At 37.8% G+C, this 24627-nt stretch overlaps 2 protein-coding genes and 1 non-coding gene across 8 annotated transcripts; 2 read left to right on the top strand and 1 right to left on the bottom strand.

Annotated features, from left to right (window-relative positions):
• The first annotated feature begins 7665 nt into the window (after positions 1 to 7665).
• On the top strand, positions 7666 to 19557 carry LOC131307299 (metal transporter Nramp6.2-like). 3 transcript variants are annotated; one of them, XM_058333721.1, is made up of 13 exons: positions 7666 to 7841; positions 7947 to 8025; positions 13439 to 13479; positions 14337 to 14415; positions 15573 to 15677; positions 16411 to 16520; positions 17042 to 17223; positions 17336 to 17405; positions 17501 to 17674; positions 18185 to 18289; positions 18393 to 18524; positions 18615 to 18710; positions 19014 to 19557. In XM_058333721.1, the coding sequence occupies exons 1-13, from the start codon at positions 7707 to 7709 to the stop codon at positions 19326 to 19328; spliced, it is 1623 nt and encodes a 540-aa protein (XP_058189704.1). In that variant the 5' UTR covers positions 7666 to 7706; the 3' UTR covers positions 19329 to 19557. The 3 variants fall into 3 exon arrangements, with proteins under 3 accessions (XP_058189704.1, XP_058189705.1, XP_058189706.1); XM_058333722.1 differs by lacking the exon at positions 15573 to 15677; XM_058333723.1 differs by lacking the exons at positions 18185 to 18289; positions 18393 to 18524.
• LOC131307300 (N-glycosylase/DNA lyase OGG1) lies at positions 18147 to 24541 on the bottom strand. 4 transcript variants are annotated; one of them, XM_058333727.1, is made up of 6 exons: positions 23781 to 24541; positions 22708 to 22918; positions 21583 to 21808; positions 21348 to 21470; positions 20258 to 20420; positions 18147 to 18526 (listed from the first exon to the last, which is right to left on the bottom strand). In XM_058333727.1, exons 1-4 carry the CDS (start codon positions 24539 to 24541, stop codon positions 21403 to 21405), a joined length of 1266 nt encoding a protein of 421 aa, XP_058189710.1. In that variant the 3' UTR covers positions 18147 to 18526; positions 20258 to 20420; positions 21348 to 21402. The 4 variants fall into 4 exon arrangements, with proteins under 4 accessions (XP_058189710.1, XP_058189707.1, XP_058189708.1 ...); XM_058333724.1 differs by having other exon boundaries at positions 20258 to 20385; XM_058333725.1 differs by having other exon boundaries at positions 20258 to 20393; positions 21350 to 21470.
• Positions 20888 to 20999, top strand: LOC131309069 (small nucleolar RNA snoR100). The gene has a single exon (XR_009194743.1). It is a non-coding gene; the product is annotated as a small nucleolar RNA snoR100 (small nucleolar RNA).
• Positions 24542 to 24627: the final 86 nt, after the last annotated feature.

Below are 24627 nucleotides of genomic sequence, written 5' to 3'. Positions count from 1 at the left end.
ATAGTGTGCATGGGACCCGTTTCGAGATCCTACGTTACTAGGATCCGTTTAATTTTGTTAGAATATTATTTTAAGAATTTTTGTAAAAAAATTAATTCATTCAAATATCAGTGAGATTTCATCAGTTCATAAATTTTTGTCTTTGTGAATTCATCAGAAACGTAAAGCGATCAAGACCTTACTAACATACGAACGAACGAGCTTGACTTTGTACAAGGGCCTCAATCTGCAGTAGTAATTCGGTGGGAGTCCCCATGGCTTTTTTGAACTGTAACAGATACGTGAATACTAACCAATGAAACGGTACTGGTCATTTGGGTTGAGTCACAGGCTGGCATTGTAGACTATAGGGTATTTTGAATTTTTGAATTTAAACGGTAAGTTGGATCTTTGTATTTTAGTGTGTTAATTCCCACACAGGCCACATCATCCCCATGTTGCTACAAGCCAAGGAGCCAGTTGCAAAATGAATGATCAAACCAAAAACAAAAACGTTTTTTTGTGTACTGTTTGGAAGTTTAAAAATGGTTAATTTGCCTGTAAAGGTTTTTAGAGACTTTTTTTATGGCATTGGAATTGCACATTCAATTATTCAAACTTGGAGAGATTACGTTGGGAATGAGGAAAGTTCATGAAATTTGTGTGTTCGGATAGAAAATTTTCAACGCGACGGTTATTTGTAAACGCCTCTTTCACATGGTATGAGACCTACATGTACATTGGGCAAGATTTTTTCGTGTTGGAGATGGTAGGAATTATGTATTGGCGATGTTTGTTATTTTTGGAAAGAATCATGGAGTAAAAGTCATTTTGTAAACCACAACGGTTGTGAACGATCCAGATTCACTCAGGGAATAAATAAACTATTCGCGCAAATAGTTTACTTAAAATCTGGACCGTCCAAACACATCTGGACGACCAGAATTCGTTACACAACATACACAACGATTGTGTGTGTACCATTTTTGAAAAATTAACTTAACCTAATCTGATGGACCTACCATTCCATGATTATGGTGTTTTAATTTATAATTTTCCAAAGCTATAAGAAGAAAAAAGGATGTGCAATCTTTATCAATCCCGCCAAGTTCTTATAAGAAGAAAAAAGGAAGTGCAATCTTTATCAATCCCGCCAAGTTCTAGCACCAAAGAATTATTCCTTGTGAATCTCTTCCTTTCCTTTCCTGTCCAATGTTCAATTTCAACTTCAAATTGCTAAGTCATGGTATTTTTTAATCATCACAGCGTAAAATGAGCTAACACAGGTCATTTCTCCTCCTTAAAATGAGCCAACTCCAGTCACTTCTCCTTGATCTGATCTCAAGTCCTTGCACTTTAGGATGGATCAAGGACAAGTAAATCTTGTGCAGGGAGAAGTCTGGTCAGTGTTCAATTTTCCCACCAAAGATGCATTTTAAAGTGTTTGGGAGGCATTGAGGAGTTGATCCATATTTTAGTTATATATTTTTTATTATTCTGTTAATTTTAGGAAATTGATTTTCACATTCTTTTTTTGTCTTTTAGCAAAAAAAAATACATACACTTTCAACACTAAAAAATAAAAAAAAAATGAGTGCATATAAAAAAAGAGAGTGAAAATCAAGCTCGTCCAATTCTTATGTATCCTAATTTTCATCAACCTTTCATCCAACCAATAGGTTACCGTTCTTATTTATGTTGGCTTTAATTTGCAACTCCTTTCGATTGAGGGTCATAGGAAAAGAAAAGAAAGGGTTACGAGAAAATGATGAGAATGGTCCTAGGGTGATACCGGTCCGGTTTCGACCGGTTTAAGTGTATTTTTCGGTCGAAACCAGATATTCGGTTTGAGATTTTTTGAAACCGGAACCGGTTGAGATAAAAACCGGTCCGGTTTCAACCGGCTCAACCGGTCGTTCCGGTTTATCCGGTTTTCATTCATGGGCCATATTTTTTGCTCAACACATCAAAAAATTCACAATTCAACTCATAAAATATCAACTAAAAATCTATAATTTAACCCTTTTTTTTGGGCCCAACAAAAAAAGATCAAATTTGAGCCCAATACATAAAAAAAAAATCCATAAAAACATAATTAAGCCCATAAAAATAGTTTTTATCTAATAAATATATTTATTAGACCAATATACACCACAAAATATCAACCAAAAACCCATAATTCAACTCCTCCCCTATGTTTTTATATATATATGTATATATTATACATATATATAACCGGTTCCGGTTTCAACCGGTTTTTAAAACACATAAACCGGATCGAAAATATTTTTCCGGTTTATAAAATTTTATAAACCGGAACCGGATCGAAATTATTCAACCGGTTTAAAAAATCCGGTCCGGTCCGGTTTTTCCGGTTTCGATCGATTTTCCGGTTTCGAGTAACAGCCCTAAGAATGGATGAAAAAGAGCTCCCCTTTTCATTTCTCACCATTTTTTCTGATTGGCTCTTCCCTTAAGATTTGTCCAATAACTTATGTTATCTTGTATTGAAGAAGTCCTATTTCGCTGCAGCTGGTCAAATTTTACTATTTGATATCACGAGTCCCATTTTCCTAAGAACCATTTTAACTTAATAAAATAAGGATCTTCCTTTCCCGATAGAATTTCGATGATCCAAGCCGCTCAATGTGTTCAGAATGTAATTTTAATGGTACCCGCGAGAAATCAGCAAAAAAAATGACCGGAAAGGCTTTATCCGAGCAGTTTTTGTTTGTTTTTTATTGAACGGTTCAAATAAAAACTGCTCGGATGAAGCCCTTCCCGGTCATTTTTTTGGCTGATTCCTTACAATTACTCTTAAAATCACGTTCTGAACATATTAAGCGGCTCGGATCATTGTAATTCGAACATGAAATGGAAGAAATGGAGAGGTCTTTATTTTAACTAAAATAAGGACCTCTTCATTTGAAAATGACTGTTGATATCACAACGTTCAGATTTTGATTTCTTTTACGGAAATAATTGAATTTTTTTATTATACGAGAGAAACACTCAAGACAATATTTTTATCTTTGAAGTTCTGAAAAATGATCTACATTCGTCAAGTAGATTTTGTTGTCTACAAATTATGTCTAAAACATGTAGTCCATGTTAATCTCAAAAATAACGAACAAAATACTCGATCCAGACTTGGTACATTTGATTGTCATCGGATGTGCAACGTGAGACAAATTGTGGGATATTATTATACATATTTTATATAGAGTATCTTTTAAGTAGTGGTAATGATTCAGATTCCTAAAGTCGTCGATTTTGTTTTCGAGAATTTACGTCTAAAAAAAACATTTATATCCAAGTTGAGATTTTTTTTTTTTTTTTTGTCAATCGGGAGATCAAGATCAGATCGAGTAGGCCCTCACTACCGCGGTAACAACGTATGGATAGCTCTTACGCACACGTAGATTAACACAGATATATAGGTTAAATCGGACAACCCCGAAGAAGTAAAATAAAGAATAATGGAGTAATAATATATTGCGTGTGGTGATTACTTCTCCTTTTTGATTGGCATGGTGAGATTACTTCTCGTGGTCACAGTTTGAACTTCGAACAATTAATAGTATTAAAAAAGAGATTTTAGCTAGCATGTTAATTTTGAATCATCTAAAAAGCATTTAATAATGTCTCTTAGGGCCTGTTTGGATGGAGTGAAAACAGGGGCCAAAAATAAGAGGGGGTAAATGGGGTGGGGCTCACCGTTAAGCCGGTGTTTGGGAACGAAAATTGCAGGGGTCTTAGTTTTCATCCCTTCTTCTTTTTCACCCATTTCAGGGATTCTCGGGTATAATTTTTGGGCACCCATTGACCTCCCCAAATTTAATCCGGCTTTAGAGGGAGGAATTTGAACGAAATTACCCTTGCTTGTCCCCTTTCTCCAACCCGAAAAACTCCTTATTTAATTTCAGGACTCTCTTAGGGTGCTCATTAAAAGGCCTTAGAACAAAAAATCCATTATGACCATTTAAGATAAAATGATCAGAAAAATAAGATCTTTGCACCGGTTCAAACGGATTGAAAATTAGAACACCTATTTTTTTTTACACTATTTATATATTAAAAAATATAGTTAAAAAAATTAAGTGTTTCAATTTTCAATCCGTTTGAGCAGGTGCGAAAATCATATTTTTTAATCATTTTATCTTAAATAGTCATAATGGATTTTGGGCTCTAAGACCTTTCAACGAGCACCCGAAAACTCCTTATTTAGTTTCAAAGCTCTCTTAGGGTGCTCATTGAAAGGCTTAGAGCCAAAAATTCATAATGACCATCTAAGATAAAATTATCAGAAAAATAAGATATTCGCACTAGTTCAAACGGATTGAAAATCGGAACACTTAATTTTTTAACTATATTTTTTAATATATAAATGGTGTAAAAACGTTTTTTATTATAAAATTTTTAGAATAGACATTTTTTAATATTGAAAATTGAATTTATATACTTATTTTAATACGTAATCAAATTTAACACTGCACATGGACAAAATAGTCATTTGACAGCTTTTCCCACCATCCACCCTTCTTATCCCCTCCATTCTATAAACCATCCAAACAAAGTCAAATTTTATCCCCCTATTTAATACTCCATCCAAACCACATACTATTTTATCCTCCCTTCATAAACCATCAAAATTAATATCCCCTGCTATTTTATCCCCCTTCATATTTTTTACCCTTAATTTTTTACCTGCATCCAAACGGGCCCTTAGTGTGAACTTACTGGGCGTTGAATGGAAGGAACCTTATAATAATGCAACTTGAAAAAAAAAGTATTCGATCCGCATTCTCTCCGTTTCACATATGGAATGGAATCGAGAGAGGATTTCGTTTCTATGCAACGTGGTCGTGACGCTTCATCTATTTAAAAATAGACATCCAAGTGAAGATCCTGAGTTCCTTAGTTTAATGAAAAACTAGATACTCCGTATAGTTTTGATGACCTCAACGATTGATGTGAACGGATTTGTTGTGGCTGCTCCGGGGTGTTTGCCACAGTGCGGCAGTCCCGGAACTGCAGAGGCCGTGTGGCGGTTTCGTAGCGGCATTCAATTGGGACTACTACAATTAGGATTGCATGCAGTAATGGTAGAATTTCCAAGCTTGTCTGTTCTTGTTTGCTCGCCAATCTTCCAATTCTCCATTTGGGTTCTCGATCCCTCATCTAGGGATGCGGTTTTCTCTTAATGTAATGTTTCGTGATTAATAACACCATCTGTTATCGTTTTTGGCACACAAAAAAAAATTCACAAAACTTAATTGAACTTTTTTGACCACATAGGTTTCTTTTTCTTTTCTTTTCTTTTTTTTTTTTTTATAAATATAAAGACAGACAACAGATGTTGAAATTTTGGGTATACTGGAACCATTAACTTCCAAAAAGTACTATATTACATTTTTTGAATTATAATCAAATTTTTGTATGTTCGTGTGGTTGTACTATTAAAAATAATGTCATGTTTTATTTATACTCTTTTTATACAATTCCTTTAGTTTAAGGTTAAAGTAATTGATAAATTTATTTAGGTAATCAAAATGACGGAATTTCCACAAATTAAGTAAAGTCAGGATCATCTTGAACATCCATTGTAAATAATTTGCGAACTGCGAAGTCACCGCCACATTAAATGCAATGAATATCTTCACTTCATAGGTGGAATCGATAAGATGCGCATCCCAAAAGATTCATTTTTTTAATTTTTGTTTGGATTCAGAAGCAGTTGATCGATATTCAAGAGCGGTCCGCGTTGGCTGCAGCCGTGGCTGTCGTTGGGCGACCCTCTTCTCGCCTTGGTGCAGTTTCCGAAGCAGTTTGGGTTTAATTTGCTGGTTTCTGATTTTTTTACCGTGGGTGGCCTGTGGTGGCTTAGTGGGTGTCGGCAGAGAAATCTGGCAATGGTAGTTGCTCTGTTTGTGACGGGAGGAGGCGGCTCCTGGGTTAGGTTTAAGGGGTTTTTTTGGATTAGGCTTTCATTGTTGTACTTGAGCTTTTAGGCCCTTTGGATTTCTGTGTTGTTTATTGTATATTTGGGCTTGTTAGACTCTCAGGTGTTGCATTGAGCTCGTCACTTTGTTTTGATTCTAACTTTTGATTGGATACATTTTCTCTTTCTCTAATAAAATGTTATTTTGCCGTTAAAAAAAAAGAGAGAGAGTGTTTTGACATTGGTTGTTATGATTGTTGGCATCGTGTCAATTCCTAGCTTAGATATTTTGTCTGAAGCAATTCTACAAACACAACTTTAAAACAAAATTGTACTCGGAGTTGTTGGGTGTACATGCACTCACGTACATCAAACGGCTCCATCTATAGTTGTATCCGAAGTTTTTTTTTGATCGGATTGTATCCGAAGTTGTGTTCTGGAGTTTAATTTTGTTTCGTGTTTTTTCTTTGAAACAACATAAATTTTATTAAGGAACTTGACAAATGATACATCAAGACAGGAGCAAGAGAGGGAAATCCAACCAAAAGTTGAATGAAACACACAAATACCCAAAAATAATTGAAACCCAACCGTAAAATAATACTCCCTCCGTCCCAAAATGATTGTCCGGTCCGCAAAACGGAGTGATAAAAATAATGCAATTTTTTCAAGAAAAAATCCAAACTTTTTTCACAAATTAAAAATACTCATTGATATCTAATAAGTTGTTAAAAAACTTTTGATTTTTTCTTGCAAAAATTGTATTATTTTTAACACCTCGTTTTGCGGACCGGACAAACATTTTGGGACGGAGGGAGTACCCAAAACCAAACTGTTAGTGGGTGGAGTCAACACCCAACACCGTCTTTCGACCTAACAAACTCAATGCGATCAGGAGCTACAAGAACCACAACTTAAGTGAGGTCAGCACCCGACACCATCTTTCGATCACGCGTATCCACAGCCTCTAATCTGGGCCGACGACACACACCGGCGTCGATCAAACGCAGCCACCTTTCGTAAAAAATGACCTACCTTGTCAGATCTCAGACAAGCTTGACCGAAACACAGAACCTCGAGTGGTTTCGACGAACCTTGTTGAGCCCCGAACGGATGGTCGTCGATCTCTGATTAGTTGAGCTTCAATCAAACGCGCACACACCACACCAAAACGGAACCAAGCCGTCGGAGCTGAAGAATAAAACAGTCAGCAACTCGAGCCGCAGCGAACCCCACAAGCTGTCGGACCCCATAGCTAGCAACCCGCATCAAATTTTGTTCTGTGTTTGTTTTGGTTATTTGTTTAATTTTCACTATTACCATAGTTTTGCACTCTCGTCGTTTTTCTACCGTGCAAGGCTATAGTGACCATGTTTTTTATTAAGAGAGGTGCAATTTTTATTTTCCACTTCTATGAAAAAAACATGATAGATGGAGTTTAATCTAACAATGTGTTAATTAAAGACAACTCATATGATATCCAAAACAATATAGATACGTAACCAGTCACATAGGTATAGGAACCACATGTGGGTCCTTCCCTATATGATAGTGTTATGGTCCAATACTGTGTACACATAGTATTGATGTGTCCAAAATATATATGGTCACTAAATGCGATCACCATAGTATTATTGTTCTCTATTTTGAGAAGTTTTATTTATTAGTCTCAATAAAAAATTACTTTCCTTGCCGATAAAGAAAATATAATAGATCGATGTAATAGACACTCTTTAGTTGAGAGCGAGGGAAAGAGAGAGAGAGAGAAAGAGGGAGGGAGAGAGATATGGGCAGCCCGATGCAGCAGCAAGAGGCTAAGGAAGGAATCAACGACGAAGTAGCAGCTGCTGGTCATGTGGAGCTGACCCTAAACAACAATACCCACGATGAATTTGATCTTGAAAAAGATCAAAAGCCCCAGGCATCATTCTCTCTCTCTCTCTCTCTCTCTCTCTCTCTCTCTCTCTCTCTCCCCTTTGCCTAACTCATGAAAATCTTGTGTTTTGTGTTTTGTTGCTCATGATAGAAACCTGGATGGCTTAACTTCCTGTCATTTGTAGGCCCCGGTTTCCTTGTTTCATTGGCTTACCTTGACCCCGGCAACTGTAACTCTCTCTCTCTCTCTCTCTCTCTCTCTCTCTCACACACACACAAAGAAATCCCCGTTTATTTAGCAGGGAGTAGCGCATGCGCTGAACAAACCGAATCAAGTCGAGCTTCAAGTTCATTCATTAAGTTTGTAAACGAGCTCGAGCCGAGCTCAAACTTAATGTAAATTTGACAAGCCGAGTTTGCCTAGGTTTGACTCAAACTCGAACTTCTTTGCGCGCCTTAACAAGTTAAAAATAATAAATATTTATACTCTCATACAAGACTTGAACTGCAATTAAAATTTTTATGTACATATTTACATTTATATACAGATATAAACTATAAAAACATATTAAATTTTCAAGTTCATAATACTTTTAAAAGTTTATACATATTCAAGGTTATATGTGAAATTCGTATGAGATATACATATGTATATAGTATGTACTCTAGGTCTGCGAGCTTAATTGTAACGCTCCGAATTTTGAGTACGTTAAGAAGACATTTTATTCATAAAATCAAATGGAGTCTGGCTCATTATTACAACAAAACTCTCTCAAGAGTTCAATATTTACATAAACGGAGGGGGACTCTAGGGTTCCTAACTACAGCTCCTCAGCTCCTCTATTCTTGCCAGCTCCTCAGCTCCAAAGCCTCCACGGTGATCTGCTAACCCTGATTATCTACAAAATCTGACACATTATACCAGCGTCACCACCGATATAATATGTCAGGGTCACCAAAAAGGCAACACCGTGAGCTACAAAGCTCAGCAGAGTAATCTCATACCCGCTAACCCATACTTACAAACAACAGGAAATAACACATCGATTTCCACATGATAAGTATATACACAGTTAATCAATGACACATCTACATTCATTAATCATCTATCGTTGGTGTCCAAGATTTTCGAGTTTCTCCTACGCGACTCATCGTAGACTGTGTCAACAATTTTATTTACAAATCAACCTTTCAAAAACCATTTGTTTAACACAAAAACATTTGCATTGGCTCTGTACCGCGGATGACCAAGCTACACACCCAACCTCGGTTCTGCCGTTCCGGTCTCCCGAGTATCCTCACAATGATTCCGCCGTCCCGGGTTCCCATTGGCACACAAAAATATTTGCATTGGCTCCGTACCCCGGATAACCAAGCCATACCTCACCATGGTTCCGCCGCTCCGGGTTCCCATGGGAACACACACATTTCAAAACCCTCGGTTCCGCCGCTCCGGGTTCCCGAGTATCCACAATGATTCCGCCGCTCCGGGTTCTCATTGGGTTTTTCAACACACACCACACAATGGGCTACCACGTCCGGCCACATTGCGGTTTTCAAAAATTCAAAACCTTTTCAAAACACATCTTTTACACACGCACACAACTCACATAATGCCACCAAAAACCGGTCATTATGTAATTTCAAAATATTTTCTTCCTCGAAAAATATTTCCTTTCTTTAACCACACCCTAGGTGTCATGTTCCTACTTTCTCGATTCTCGTGTCTCGTTACATGCAAAGACTCCGCGGTAGGACAAACGTAAGCAAGAATCGTCCTAACAAGATCATCCAATTCTATATTACTCATCACGCTTAATTACTACTTATAGCATAACGCCACATGTACGGACGTCTTTGGAGTGAAATCACTTATGCTTTATCACATACCACAAGTAATACAAGCAACTCATATACGCATACTCATAACTATCTTAAAGATCAAAATACGAATACTTCTAATCAAACGATAAGTACGTAAATAAAGATAACCTACTTTATACTTGAGTAAGTAAATAAATAGGGAGTAAGTAAGGATTTTCTTACAGTTCTTCTCGGCGGTAGTCGGCTACGGAAGGTTAGTCGGCTACGGAAAGTACGTCGGTGGTTGGACGGAGTAACTTTCTACGGTGGTCTCCGGTAGCTTCGAAAGAGAAAGGTTTCTCTCGAAACTTCTACTTGACTAACACTACTCTACTTTATGGATCGAATGGTGGTCGAGTGGCGGTTTAGTGGCGGCCTAGGTTGAGTTTCTTGAAGAACTCAAGAACTACTCAAGAACATGAAGAACAAAAGAAGAACAAAGAAAGAACATAATTTTTCTAGAGAGAAGTTGGAGCAATGAGAAGGTGTGAGTTGAATGGCAAACATGGGGTGCTATTTATAGGCAAAATTCTTGGCTCTTCCTCTCTCTCTATGGCCGGCCCTCTCTCTCTCTAAATCCTCCATGGATTTGTTCCATTAAGTCATCAAATCACTTCACATGTCAAGCCATGCCTTGTCCAATCCAAATCTTAGGTGTAAGGCTATGTAATCAACTAAGATCTTAGGCTTTTTAGGTGAATCTAGGTAATTATAATCTAGGTTTAGCTTGTAGTCAAGGTCTAAGGCTAATAAAGACTAGGATTGTGTCATAAAGGTCCATCATAGGTTGTCATTAGGCATAAAAAGACTTAGGCCTATATAGGTAGCTTGCAAGGCTAGTTTGTACCAAGGATGGGATTATGGAAGATTTGTTGGAAGGATAGGAGACAATGGTACAAGATTTGGGTACTAAACAAAGCATGGAGGTACAAATGGGGAGTTAAGTTTGGTTAGGGAAAAGATTCCCCAAGGATGGAGAAAGATCAAGGAAGGATCATGGAAGGTCAAGAAAGTACTACAAAATCTCTCCCTCTCTCTCTCCTATCTCTCTCTCGGCTCTCTCTCTCCTCTCCCTCTCTCTCGGCCTCTCTCTCTCTCTTGCAAAAGTACACACACACACACACACACACACACACACATATATATATATATATATATACACACACACACACTTATGTATTATAAACAAGAAAGAATAAAAAAGTACTAAAGTACAAGATTTTTCTAAATCAAAAATCCAATAAAGAAATCTATTTTGGCACATGCCACATAAAATAAATAAACTAGTGTACCAATGTATTCTAGGAAGATCAACTCTCAAATAAATTAATCCAATTGGGTACAAAACCCCAATACAAAATAATATTAAGGGTACTTTGGAAAATTTAGGCTTTAAAGGCTACAAGGTCTACTAAGTACTTTCAAAATAAAATTTTGGTACTTCATCACATGGGCAATTTAGGAAAAATGACTAGTTTAATAAGCCCATATACTTGGTGAAATAATAACTCTATTACCCAATGAATAATAAATACCCTAACTTTTATTATCCAATGGACAATAATAACTAAGGAACTTTTTATAATAAAATAATCAAAAAGTACTTTAAAGCAATTATAAAAGTCTATTCAAGTACTTTTGCTCAAAACCCTTTTAATATAAAGAATTGAGTTTCGATTATCCAATGGATAATAGTTTCCCTAACTTTTATTATCCAAAGGACAAAGAATAAAACCAATTTAACAAAAGAAAATAAATAAGTAATTTCTATGTTTGAAAAAGTTGACTAGTCAAATCAACTTTATTGGAAGATTCTCTAGTCACATCGGTACTTTATTTGGTCAAAAAGTCTCTATTATCCAAGGGTCACTAACTTCCCTAACGGTTATTACCCAATGGGTAATAATTTTCCTTGCGGTTAATAACCATTGGACAAAAGAGTACAAGTACCATTTATTTTAAAATAAGATTTTGAAAGACTACATGTACTTTTATAATAAAAAGTTTATTATCCAATGGACAAAAAATTACCCTTGTGGTTATTAACCAATGGATAATGGAGGGGTGGGAGAATCTCCAATAAACAAAGAATAAATGTACTTTGCACATGTGTTTATAACCCATTAAAATACTATATCCTTGTACTTATCAAAATATTTTAAAGGAAAGCCTATTATCCAATGGACAAAGATTACCCTAACTATTATGGACCAATGGGTAAAGGCAAAAGGTTCAAAAGTTTCAAAAGGTCCAAAAGGTTCATCTAGTAACTAGGTAAGTTGGTTGCTTGGTTCCTCCAAGTAGTCGGTTGGAAACTAACTAAATTGGTCAAGTAGGGTTTCTAGTCGAGAGTTTAACCAATATCTAACTACGACAAAAATTTTAACAAGAAATCATATAGCCACTCAAGAGAAAAATAAGTAATTCAAATAAAATTCAAATATTGAACGAAATTTTTATTGACCAAAATTCAGGGTCGTTACATTAATCGAGCCAAATAATGTCAGGTTCAAGTTCGGCTCATTTGATTAACGAGCCAAAAATTGGGGGCTCAGCTTTGATTTGGTTCGTTTAGTACTCGAATCGAACTCGAACGAGCCTTTATCAAGTCGAGCCTCTAACAGTTCACAAACAGCTCGATTCATTTGCAGACCTAACGTACAATCCTAACCGATGTACAATTCCACCAAATTCAAAATACCATACCTCTAGGGGCGGACGAAATAAGGGGCACGGGGTCACGTGCCCCCACCCAAATCAGAGGTTTTTTTTTTTTTGTTTTGTGGTAATTGCTATCCTTTTAGGTTTTATCCCTCATATTTTAAAGAGGAATTGTTTTACAGCAAATAATCCACCACTACAATTTTGGTTTGATAACCAGCTATCCCGAGTTAGCTTGGGCGTACCTCAACTGATTTCAGTACTAAAGTTTGACGACCAAAGAAACCCTCTTGTGTCCCCAATGGTTTGGAATGTTTGGCCTGCTCAAGATTCGAACATGCGATCTCATGAAGGACAAACATTATTAGCTTTCTCATTTTTATTTGGCCAATCCCAGAACCCACTGTGGTCTTTTGTTTGACACGTAAATATTGACTAGTGTACCTTGAAATTGGAGTTTTGATTTTGATCCTGAGTTAAAAATTCTTGTTAACTAAATTAGGATTAGCTTTTTTTTTTTTATAAACATGCAAATCACGACTTTCTATATTGAATAAATTAGGGTTTTTAATGTATTTTGTAGCCTCATTTGTAAGATTTTGTACTTCGTCATTGGTACGACTTTTCGTCTAACTAGGTAGTATTTGAAGTTTATCTTATTTGTGTAAAGTCAAGGAGAACTATTTTTTTTATTGAAAACGTGGAGAAATACCTAATAAGTACATATATTGTAGAAACATTTTGTAAAAATACATATTATACAATTTTATTCGGTATTGAATATTTAAGCTTTGCATCATTTGTTTTTTTGCAAATTTTTTCGATTACAAAACAAATGTGCCCCACCGTTGTGATTTTTCTAGGTCCGCCATTGCATACCTCATTGTATATATTATATATCTCATACCTTGTTCGATTATATTGAATGCAAGTTTAATTCAGTTCGCGATTACTTAAATCTAACACCAGATATTTTATCACCTTGCATGGATTTATATATCTAAGCTGCTCATATCTTAATTGTTAAACAAACAAGCCCAAAGTTTCTTTCTTATTATGAATTGATTTCGGCTTTATTTGGTTATTAACTTCAGAAATTATTTCTGTATCATGTCACAGTGGAAACTGATTTGCAAGCAGGAGCTGCCCATGGATATGAGGTACTAAATTTCTCCATTATATTATTGTTACTAATTAAATAGTGTCGTAGCAATTGCCTAGGTGAGTTTGATAGATGAAATTATCCTCTTGTCCTCCCTAAAAAAAAACTAAATAGTATCGTAAGATTAATTATGGATAATGGAGTTTCAAATAGTTACTAATTGCCTTATTATCTAATTAGAAAAGGAATATTAATGTACAAGCTTTTTAATTAAATTGGCCAATGTCCTTTGGAAACACGTTGCCGGCCTCAGGAAAACTTTGGCTTGGGATTCATTTCCCAGCTGCATATATATGAGGAAAACTTCTTCACGGTCGTTTCCGTGAAAAAAGTTTCCGGATTTTAATGAAACTTTCCCCATAAAAGTTGACTTTTCCGGAGAAAGTTTCATTAAAATCGGGACCGTTAATTGCCGAAATAGATGGCTGTGATTTGGCACCTCCACAGATGATTTGTTCACGGCGCATAAGTCTCTCTCCATATATATATGTCATCACCAAATCTTTGTGTTAGGCCAATACATACAAGGTTTTTCCCTAACTTTAATTGGCTCTCCCATTAGTAAACAGTACTACCAGGAGAATTAGTCCATTAATTCATTGGGCCCAGTATTTTAAAAGTCGGCCGATTAGGCAGTGGTCCAACGCCTAGATTAGGCAGCCAACTGCTCGGGCACTTAGTCTTCGCCTAAGCGCTAGGCGTCCCTTTTTTGCTCGACTGACACCTAGCGGTTTTTAGAACATTGATTGGGCCAACTAGTAAGTTATCAGAAAACATTGTTGATGAGAATGGTCTAGTTACCTTTTTATAAATTGCTTTTTGATATAGTAATTGTACCTTATTAGTTTGATTCAGTTACTGTGGGTGATCCTGATTGGACTGATCTTCGCTCTCATAATTCAATCACTTGCTGCAAATCTTGGTGTCACCACCGGTAAGTACCACAAAAAAAATAGTATATTTTATTGTGTCCATGTGTTCTTGTTGCATTTTTCAAAAATTAATATTCATGTATACTCCTATTTGAACTTTTTATCAGAAAACACAGAGAGAAGGGGGTAGATTTGGTGTTAGATTTTTCATTTCATGATAACAGATCTTGTAGAGAGAGAATATCTGAAAGTGCGGAGAGAGAAATAAGTATAGATTTGGTCTTGGACTTCTCCGCTGTCCATAAAATAAAAGAAAAACAGTGATCAACTGACTACAGAAGTAGTTCACTTTTTATATCCCATAACCCGGCCAAACCGCCCAGATGGGCCTAAAGTAGGCCGACCCATCATCCTTTTTAAACAAGAGTAACAGGAGGGCCCGTTGGGTCGCTCCGCCCGCTCTTGTAGCGGTCAAACCAAGGTGTCGGGTCCGGAAACTGCAGCGAGGATCAAGAGCGCCATTACGGAGTGATTCGGTCCTGTCATATGGCGCCAGTTTTGTCTCGCCGAGTGGCGCAGCCATGTAGCATAAGACAAAAAGCAGTGCACAGTAACCGTACGGTCCGACCACGTGACACTGTCACGATCGGCCTCGCGCCGGGCGCGGTCCTCCGCCGTGCAGCGGTATTGTATTTAGCAATTTTTAGACCGGATGCATGGTAACAACCTGGTGCGTCCACGCGGCGCGTCAACACACCGGCCGACAAGCTCAAGTTAGCTTCATAATCTGGGCAGCGTCCATGCGAGGTAGTGGTGGTTGGTGAGGTCACCTCGGTACGAAGACAGCACGCGCTCCACCTCGGCCTCCAAGGCAAGGCACTGCTATATATACTAGTCAAGAACGGCGATCAAGGCACAAGTATTAGCAGAATTTATTGCTCATGAGTTTCCACCCAGAAAGGCAACTGAAGAGGACCAGGCGCGAGAGGGTTGATGCCTCTCCAGTGTCTCTGAACGTCAAGAAAATTTATAACCTGACAACAGGAGAGCCGACGATCGACAAGCAAAATCTATTTTTTTGGTTGACCTGCAGTATCACTCTTATTGAACTTCAATATATATGCCTTGGCACATTCTTGACCGTATTAGAAGGGTCTGTGTGTAATACTACAAACTAATTAATCAAATGTTGTTTTTTTGTTTTTGATTTGATTGGCAGGGAAACACTTAGCAGAGTTATGCAAGGCAGAATACCCAACCTTTGTGAAGTATTGCCTATGGTTACTGGCAGAGGTTTCTGTTATAGCAGCAGATATTCCTGAAGGCATGGACTACAATGCATACAAATACAAATATGTCTATATTTATGTACCCTCCTAAATACACTATAAATGCAACATTAATTTATGAAAACACATACGTACAGAGCGAAATTCTAGTTACCAAAACAAAAACAAAAACAAATAAAATTCTAGTACTGTTTCTAAATTACAAGTTAGTATAATTTCGGGCATTTAATTTGAAATAAAAAGTAGGATAGGCTACCTTATTTAGTAGTACTACAGAACACACCATGATACTAGGATAGTCTACAGGTTTGAATTTGTCATTGAAAGTAAGCGTGCGTGAACCTGGAGATTTTGTATTCAATTCTTGCTAGCTAGTGACAACCTGACTTACGTAAAGCGTTTATCTTTTGAATTGCATAAAGTGTCAAATGCAAGCACTACTTGTCTTTACTAGATTGTGGGTCCACTCAAAATGAATCATTAAAATTTCCATGGCGCCCGCACAACATGATAATTAATCATTAAAAAATGATTTTCACACTTTCCTGTTATCCATTGGTATTCTCTTTTTTTGTCTTTTATTCATGTAAAATTACTAAATTACCCTTACTTCGTTGGTTCATATGAAGGGCAATTTGATACTTCCATGTGAATAACAACAAAAAATGGGAGTGTCAAAATTATTTCCCTTAATTTTCTTGTTTTATCATGATATAGATGTAAATAAATTAAACACCTTATCACACTTTTTATGATTATTGGTGGCAGTTATAGGAACAGCCTCTGCACTACATATACTCTTTCACATCCCACTGTGGGTTGGAGTTCTCCTCACTGGTTTGAGCACTCTCCTACTTCTTGGCTTGCAAAGATATGGGGTAATATTTCAGTTATACTATTTGGCCATTCTATATGTAAATTGTGAACATCCATTTTCTTTACCAATCAATTATGTATCCCGTGCAAGGTTGTCAAATTGCGAATTGAATTGAGAATCGGATTGCCCTTTTCTGATTCATGAGTCAAATCAAACTGTGAATCGTAACGATCCAATGCTAATTTCAAAAATACATTGGAAAATTTATCTATAGATGTACATAATAAAGATACATTGGAAAATTGTAAACTGTTGAGTTGAACACAAACAGCTTTGAGAGCGAACATAAAGGAGATACCAAAAACTGGGCCTATTTTGAAGTGAAAATTCGAGGATCTGAAGCAACAGATTCCTTGCACGCATGAGTCTAGGGCCGGGCGAATATGTAACTGTCCATATAAATCATTTTTGTTCGCGTGCCCTCTTCCTATTGTAACTCAGAAATATGACGAATCAAAATACGAGAACTTAAGTTTACAATGTGTTCTCCAAGTGTTGAGTCTCTCTTTTCTGGGCTAGTAGGTGAGGAAGCTGGAGATGTTGGTCACATTTATGGTATTCGTAATGGCTGCATGTTTCTTTGGGGAAGTGAGTTATGTGAAGCCCCCTGTTAAAGGTGTGCTCAAGGGAATGTTCATCCCCTTGCTCAAGGGTCCGAGCACCACCGGCGACGCCATCGCCTTACTGGGAGCTTTAATCATGCCGTATGAATATTCTTCATCTCTTACAAAACAAAGTAGCAGTACATGGAGAAAAACAAACATCATTTTCCTTGTTTCAGTTTTGATCTTTTTCGGGTTCAACTGTGATCGACAGGCATAACCTTTTTCTCCACTCAGCTCTCGTGCTCTCAAGGAAGATACCAAATTCTGTCCGAGGGATAAACGTAAGCCAAGGCATATCCAAATGAAAACTCAAATCAACAGATTCGTTTCGATTCGATCTGCTATTAACTCTGTATGTGGTATGTTAATATTGCAGGATGCATGTCGATTCTTCTTGATAGAGAGCGGCATAGCGTTGTTTGTAGCATTCTTGATAAATGTTTCAATTGTCGCGGTCTCAGGAGCTGTTTGTTCGGCAGAGAACGCCTCTCAAGATACCTTACAACAGTGCAACAATATCGACCTCAACTCTGCTTCTTTCCTTCTCAAGGTGAACGCAAAATACCGATAAGAGAATGATCAGACTGACCCGCCTTAACGATTTCTTAAAATGAAAAACGCACCCAACCTGAGGTTTAAGTATACAGTGCCAAAAAGAGAGGCAAACAAGAAATCCAAAGAGTTACAGCAATCCTAAAAAATACAAAAGCAAACAGAAAAAACAAAACCGCAACAAATCGGCAACTGTATCGGAAAACCATCAAACCTACTCAAGAATGGATTTTGATGAGAATCACGATCTGTGCCAATCTAGAAATATCATGCCCATCATTAGGGCCATCGTTGTTGCCATAACTCCACTATCGTGGCCCTCTTCAGAAGCATTCGGAGCCAGAGCTCAAGATTCACCACAAAAAGGAAGGGAAGACGGGAGATAAGATCTCTCGAAAGAGAGAGAGAGCCCGAATCCAAATTCACAATGAGCGAGAGAGAGAGAGAGAGAGAGAGCATACGTTAAAATATGGACAGTAGATTAACTCTATAGTTGGTACATTTGCAGAATGTACTGGGAAGATCAAGCTCCACTGTCTACGCCATTGCATTACTAGCCTCAGGACAAAGTTCCACAATTACAGGCACTTATGCTGGACAATATATCATGCAGGTGGTACACAAATTCTAACAAAATTACCTATTTTTTCCCCTTATGGGCTGTAAAAATATAATCCGAGCTTACCAATGAGAAAATTGGGTGGTGAACTTTCTAGGGTTTCTTGGATCTTAAGATGAGAAGATGGCTGAGGAACCTATTGACTAGGTGTGTTGCCATTACACCAAGTCTCATTGTCTCAATCATCGGCGGTCCTTCGGCATCTGGCGGCCTCATTATCATCTCATCGGTCTGTCAATCGTTCATTAAATACTTATTATTGCTGGTTCATTTAATTGAATTGAACATATTGGTTATTGGGTTCAATTGGTATTTGCAGATGATACTATCATTTCAACTTCCGTTTGCTCTCATCCCACTCCTTAAATTCAGTAGCAGTAGCACAAAGATGGGACCACACAAGAACTCCAAATATGTGGGTTGGATTTTCATTATTTATTTTCCGTTTTGTGGTCTGAGAATTTCTATTTAATGGCCTCACTTGTATGCAAAGTTTAATTGGCATCTTTAAAAATGCAAACATACATATTATATCGGCAAACCCATGAAGATTGAAAAGATAAATCTAGAATTAAATCCAAGTATGAAGATTTAAACAAGGTAATGCTGCATGAGTAGAGTACATTTGAACAATATTTTTGTAATTTCTTTCCCTTGATTCATTCACTACATAGGCTTCTAAATTCGAATTTACAATTTAAAAGACTATGCGATGCAGATTATTGTCATCTCGTGGATCTTGGGGATTGGACTCATGGGCATAAACATCTATTACCTGAGCACAAGCTTCATCGGCTGGATGATTCACAGTAGTTTACCTAAAGTTGCAACCATGTTTATTGGAATATTAGTGTTTCCGTCAATGGCTATATATGTTATTGCGATGGTATATTTGGTGTTCCGAAAAGACACAGTGGTGACATTCATTGAGCCAATTAAGCTAGAGAACGGTCATGCCAAAAACGACATAGAGCCTGGGTCAGACCAAGTTCCTTATAGGGAGGACCTGGCTGAAATCCCTGTCCCGGAGTAGGGATTATATTGTCAACTATCCTGTGTATTGGAGGAAAGGTGGCGGTGGCGGCAGCAGTGGTGGTGGTGGTGGTGTGTGTGTGTGTGGCGGCGGACTGAGTTCCATCTGTCCCTTACTTTGTAGTTGTATCGGAACAGATTATTTGAAAGGCTCAAAGTTCAGCCTTAATGTTTTCGTGAGTTTGGTGCTCGTGAAGCACCACTGGTATGACAATCTGGGTCGTTCCAAATTTAGAGCCTGTTGAGTAAATTATTCAACTAAGGTTAAACCGTATATTTTTTTCAAGACAAGTGATAAGATCAGAGGACTAAAACCTAATTTTTCTGCATCTATTATTTTTTCCAAGAATATAAAAAGTATGGATGGCTCGAATCATCAAGAGCGGATCACTAATGGGCCCACCATAGCAAGCTGTACCCTGCAGTCCATCGCAGAGAAGCCATCACAACCAAGAAGGTATGGCATTAAGGATCTGAAACTAAAATGGGGAGGCGAAAAGCAAGCTAGCCTTCCACTCTGTTCGTTTCGGACGGATACCCATTTTGGAGAAGATTTTCCTTGGAAACTTTTCCCAGGAAATGACTCCATGCCTTTTACAGGCTTGTACATCACAGGCAGCTACTAAACTCAGCTGTTAATATACACATGGTGATCTATACTCCCTGTTTATTTGTGGGACGTGGACGAGGGATTAAGGGATCAATCTTGAGGTCCTGAGACTCCTGACATCTAATGGTTAAAGACTAATGAAGCAAGGGGTTTGACTTCGCAACGAAATACGATAAAATGCGGAAAAAAAAGTAACTTAAACGATGAGGATGAAACAACTATATTTTTCTATAAGAAAACTTTCTAAGTGTGCATCTCTCAGATTAAAAGAACACGATATTACCAGATTTTACATGGCCATCAAAGAAAAATTGGCTAACCTTATAAGACATGCTCCAAGTTGTACAAGAAGCAATCCAGTTAAATTCTGCAATAAATTGGACTCTTAGATTGGTATCACATTCATTACGCAAATCCACCTGGTTTTCCCTGTTGCTTTTGATTTCATCTGCAACAGAGCAAAAGAATCACCTCTATTAAATCCTACCCATCAGTATATACAGATGAGTACACGGTCACAAAACAAGAAAAGAAATCAGTTTCAAAAATATAACTGAGAACTTAAACAACTAGAACTTACAAAAAAGACAAGTAATTCATGATCTCTCTTATTTTTTTGTGTGCGCGCGCACGCATGTGGGTTGTGTGTGTGCCCATGTAAAGTTCACACATGTCAATGAATACTCAAACGTTCTCAAACATTTTTCACATCTACAATATATTTTTTCAACCTTATTGATAGCCCATGGGCTGTTTTTAGCATTTTCCCTAGAAATTTTACAGCAGAAGGCCTAAGGAAATTCAGAAGACTTCAAAATCGGGGAGTTTGGCATGTTTACATAAATTTTACTATCACCCAAAAAAAAAAAGTTTTCAAGTGGTGTGCACATGTCTAAAAAGTCGTCGATGGGTGGATTATACAATTGTGCATTACTGATATTCTTGATTTTGAATGAAGGAAGCAAGGTAATGAGCATAGAAATTGAATCGGGTCACTAGGCCTGCTCTCGCTGATGCCTTCTGGGTGGCTTTGATTTGGGGGCATGGTTATACGGCATAACATCCCTTGAGTTCCTCAATTTTTGTAGGTATGAAGGGCAGCTATTTAGTGTAAAACCTTATGAGAGCGACCACTTTATTCATATAGTGTCAAATGTTCGGGCTGTCTTTACTCTTTAGTACCTCCAGTCCTCTCCCACACAGACCCCCATCTATTGGGGATCACAAGGGTACAGTTGTTGTTGTTGTATAGGTGCATTATACAGAAATTGAAGTAAAATCTAGTGAAGAGAGCACTGAATTATTGAAAAGGAGAACCTGAGAAGTGAGAAGAGAAATCAGGAGATGGAACCAATTGTAGAACTAACAGAAAAGAGTCAAAAGACAATAGTTTGGAAATCAACCACCTACCAATACTCTAGGTTCCACTAAGAACAATCTTTTCAGACTCCTCATCTGCAAGGAATCATAACTTTTCATCAGCCTCTTGCTCTTCTATTCCAAGATTCTGGGCACTATCTCCATCTGTAGGTCCTGCTCATCAGCAAAAGACGCAATAATTACAACTTTATAGAGGGAAATAAATTAAAGTACGAATAAAAAATCCAGTAAAAATCCTGATACTTGTAAGGAGATATTTGATTACCACTGGATCGTCTGCCTTTCTGCTTAACAGGATTTTGGCACCTGCTAATACAGGAATCTGATAGTAGAAGTGTCTTTTGTGATGGTAACTCGGCAATGAAAAGTAGAGTCTGGGCCCACCCAGCATATTTACCATATTTGCTCACAAATGCATCTGCCACGCGACTGCAGAGTTTAGGAGTTAGGCGGGTCCCTGCTAGCTCGGGGATGAGGTACCTAGTTGCTATCTTTGCTCAACTCCAAAGACAAGAAAATAAGCATGTCAGTACTCCGATCCAAAAAGGTGTGTGCAAACAGAAATGCATGTTCTGGTCAGACTCTTCAGGCATGTGAATCTTTCATTTTTATTTACTAGTAACAACCAATGATATCAGATAATAGGAGAAAAGACGCCATTTTGGCTTCATTTTTATCCTGATTCTTGGATTAAGAAATCCATATCTAGTCGAGCCCTGTCATTATTTTATGAAACTAACATATCAGCATATCCAGGTCCAGGTCATCATATCAGTGTCCTATGTCCATGCTTCTGAAATGTGGCTAGAAACAAAGCAATGATAAGGCAATCCCTAGCTGGGAACATGATAACAGTAAGTACAATCAGATGGCACTTGAGACATTGATCAACCTAATCCAAATGATGATAATACTTTGGTAACAGATTTAGTAATAACCATGCCAGCAAAAGTTTCCATATATGCATAAGTGGAAACCAATTTGATTGCCATAACAAAGGAAAAAACAAAATCGAAGGAATAGTCACTATAAGCTTGTGCATTTAGGTTCACTTTGAGTGTTTCTCTATTTTCAGTATTCCGGAAATATCAAAAAAATCGTCTACATTTTGTACTTCATAATATTTCAAATTCATTGCTTAAACTTTGTTCAAAAAATTAAATCAAGATCTTTTGCTTGATTATCCACAAAAATAGATTGTTTGTCGACCCGATTAAATGGCACAACTGAAATAAAATGGACAAACAAATTGGAACAAAGGGATTAATGTATAAGATCAGATGATTCAGATCATATACAAACATCACTGAATTGGTGACAAACTATGATGGCCATATCAGAATGTTTCAATCATTCAAAGATAACTACAATAAACAACCCAAAAGCTCACCTGCCACACATGAGTATCAACAGGAATGGCTTGATGCTGATCTAGAGAGAAGAGAGCAATACATGCTGCCACCTTGGGACCAACACCAGGCAGAGTGGAGAGAGCATCAATAGCCTTTTGGAGATCAATCTCTCGAAGAGAAGCAAGCCACTCTGCACCTCCACCTGGTTTTGATTGCAGAGCATCTACAGTGCCAATTATGTATTTTGCCCTGCTCAGTTTGTTAAGTCAAATTAAAATCAAATCTCATGTTTTTGCTAGTCTTAACAGTTAACCCCATAAAAGACATAGCAAACCATACATGGCCATGAGCGAGATAATAGGAACAATGAGCATATCAAGAAAATGGATCTATAAAATTGGCAGTTTGGTTCCTCCAAGCACGATTTCAAACATAAACAAGTCCTTCTCTATATAGTCATCTCGCTATACAAAATCTTACTAATACTATGCAATCAGATGACTTATGGTCGAATGCACAAGTATACAAGTTGAATAGACTTTCTAAAATCTACAAAATCCCCAAATTGAAAATTTGTTTCACTGGAAACAAAATTTCTGAAGACAAGTATGTATCGTCAAGCTTAAATTTTATCTTACATGCCAATTAGAGAAAGGAAACATATGAAGTTGAATTTATGTGCCTCCTTTAGAAACAAAAGTAGTAGTATCTAATTGTTCAGAATTTGAAGAAATAATCAATATAAGTAATGAAAGAAGCTCTCAAAGACATAAAGTCCTCAACTAGGAGTGGCTCCAGGTTTAATCAAAACAATTTACTCGCAAAACGTGATGACGTGCCAAATGATCCGTTGAATATTCAATTTTCATCTGAGCACATAAAATAGTTGATAGCATTTGGGGCATAACTACGTAAGCTGTCAAATCAAGTTCCCCTGACCTTAATCTAACCTACAAAAATCACCTCATACCGAGTTTTGACATACTGAACAGAACATACTACAAAACAGAACCGATCAAATCCAGTACAGGTAACATATAAAACTAAAATCAGAATAATCTAATACAAACCAAAACAAAGGTAGTTAATCAGGATCAGAATCAAAACCAACCTGTAACCGAACCCCGCCTCCCTGAGCTCTTCCTCCGAAACCTGCGACAACCGATCCAAAGACGGGAATTCGTGGAAATCCAAACCCCCAACTGTCCCCAAATAATTCCCTAAAGACGAAATAAAATCCACCATTCGGGTGATCCTCCCGATATTATTGTTAGACGAACAAAGAAACTGAACCAGGCACTCCAGTGGGTCCTGCCTGAGCACCCGGGCACCACCCAAACGCCGCGCCAACTCGGCAAACCTCGGGTCAGAAGCCGAGAACCCCTCCCACATATCAGCCAAACAAATACCGGCATTCAAAAAATCCAACAGAGCCAGCCTAGCACCGGCCTCGTTTGCAGTGTGATGAAAGGAATACGCAACGTCGCCGTCTTCAAGCTGCTTCAGGGAAACCAAGTGGGACCCAACAACGCCTGTGTACTGAATGTGGTTATGGTGGTCGGTTTGTTTCCACCTGAAGGTCTGGCCGGTGGGGAAGGTGAGGGGCAGCGAGAGTTCCGATTTGGACAAGTTGAGGGGTACCCATTTGGGGCTTTGGGGGTTTTGTTGGTGGGTTGGGATTGGTTTGGGGTGGGTGAGGTGAGAGAGGATGTTTCTGGGTTTTTTGGATGAGATTGATTGGGGTTTGGGGGTGGGGCGGAGGGTTTGTGGGGGTGGAGGAGTTGAAGGAGTGGGCGGTGCTGCGGCGGCGGTGAGGTTTGGAGTGGATCTGTATCTCTTCATTACTGGTAGTGTTTTGTTCAGTGATTGCATAGGAAAATGGTTGATTGGGTTTTGGGAATTTCGCTCGTGGGGGTTGAGAAGAAGGGGGAGGAGGGAGAAGATCGATGACACCCGGT

The sequence above is a fragment of the Rhododendron vialii genome, chromosome 11a, assembly GCF_030253575.1.
Source record: "Rhododendron vialii isolate Sample 1 chromosome 11a, ASM3025357v1".
In the NCBI taxonomy this organism is placed as follows: Eukaryota; Viridiplantae; Streptophyta; class Magnoliopsida; order Ericales; family Ericaceae; genus Rhododendron; species Rhododendron vialii.
Note: the sequence above shows the minus strand (reverse complement) of the source record. Positions and strands in the feature narration are given on the sequence as shown.

What these genes read in the sequence shown, in the direction of transcription:
- LOC131307299 (XM_058333721.1), top strand. Translation starts at nt 7,707, where the DNA reads ATGGGCAGCCCGATGCAGCAGCAAGAGGCTAAGGAAGGAATCAACGAC. An exon ending in AAATCTTGGTGTCACCACCG is followed by an intron (nt 14,416 to 15,572) that starts GTAAGTACCACA and finishes TTTGATTGGCAG; the next exon opens with GGAAACACTTAGCAGAGTTA. An exon ending in CTGCTTCTTTCCTTCTCAAG is followed by an intron (nt 17,675 to 18,184) that starts GTGAACGCAAAA and finishes GTACATTTGCAG; the next exon opens with AATGTACTGGGAAGATCAAG.
- LOC131307300 (XM_058333727.1), bottom strand. Translation starts at nt 24,541, where the DNA reads ATGCAATCACTGAACAAAACACTACCAGTAATGAAGAGATACAGATCC. An exon ending in GAGGCGGGGTTCGGTTACAG is followed by an intron (nt 22,919 to 23,780) that starts GTTGGTTTTGAT and finishes CAAACTGAGCAG; the next exon opens with GGCAAAATACATAATTGGCA. An exon ending in GAAAGGCAGACGATCCAGTG is followed by an intron (nt 21,471 to 21,582) that starts GTAATCAAATAT and finishes GCTGATGAGCAG; the next exon opens with GACCTACAGATGGAGATAGT.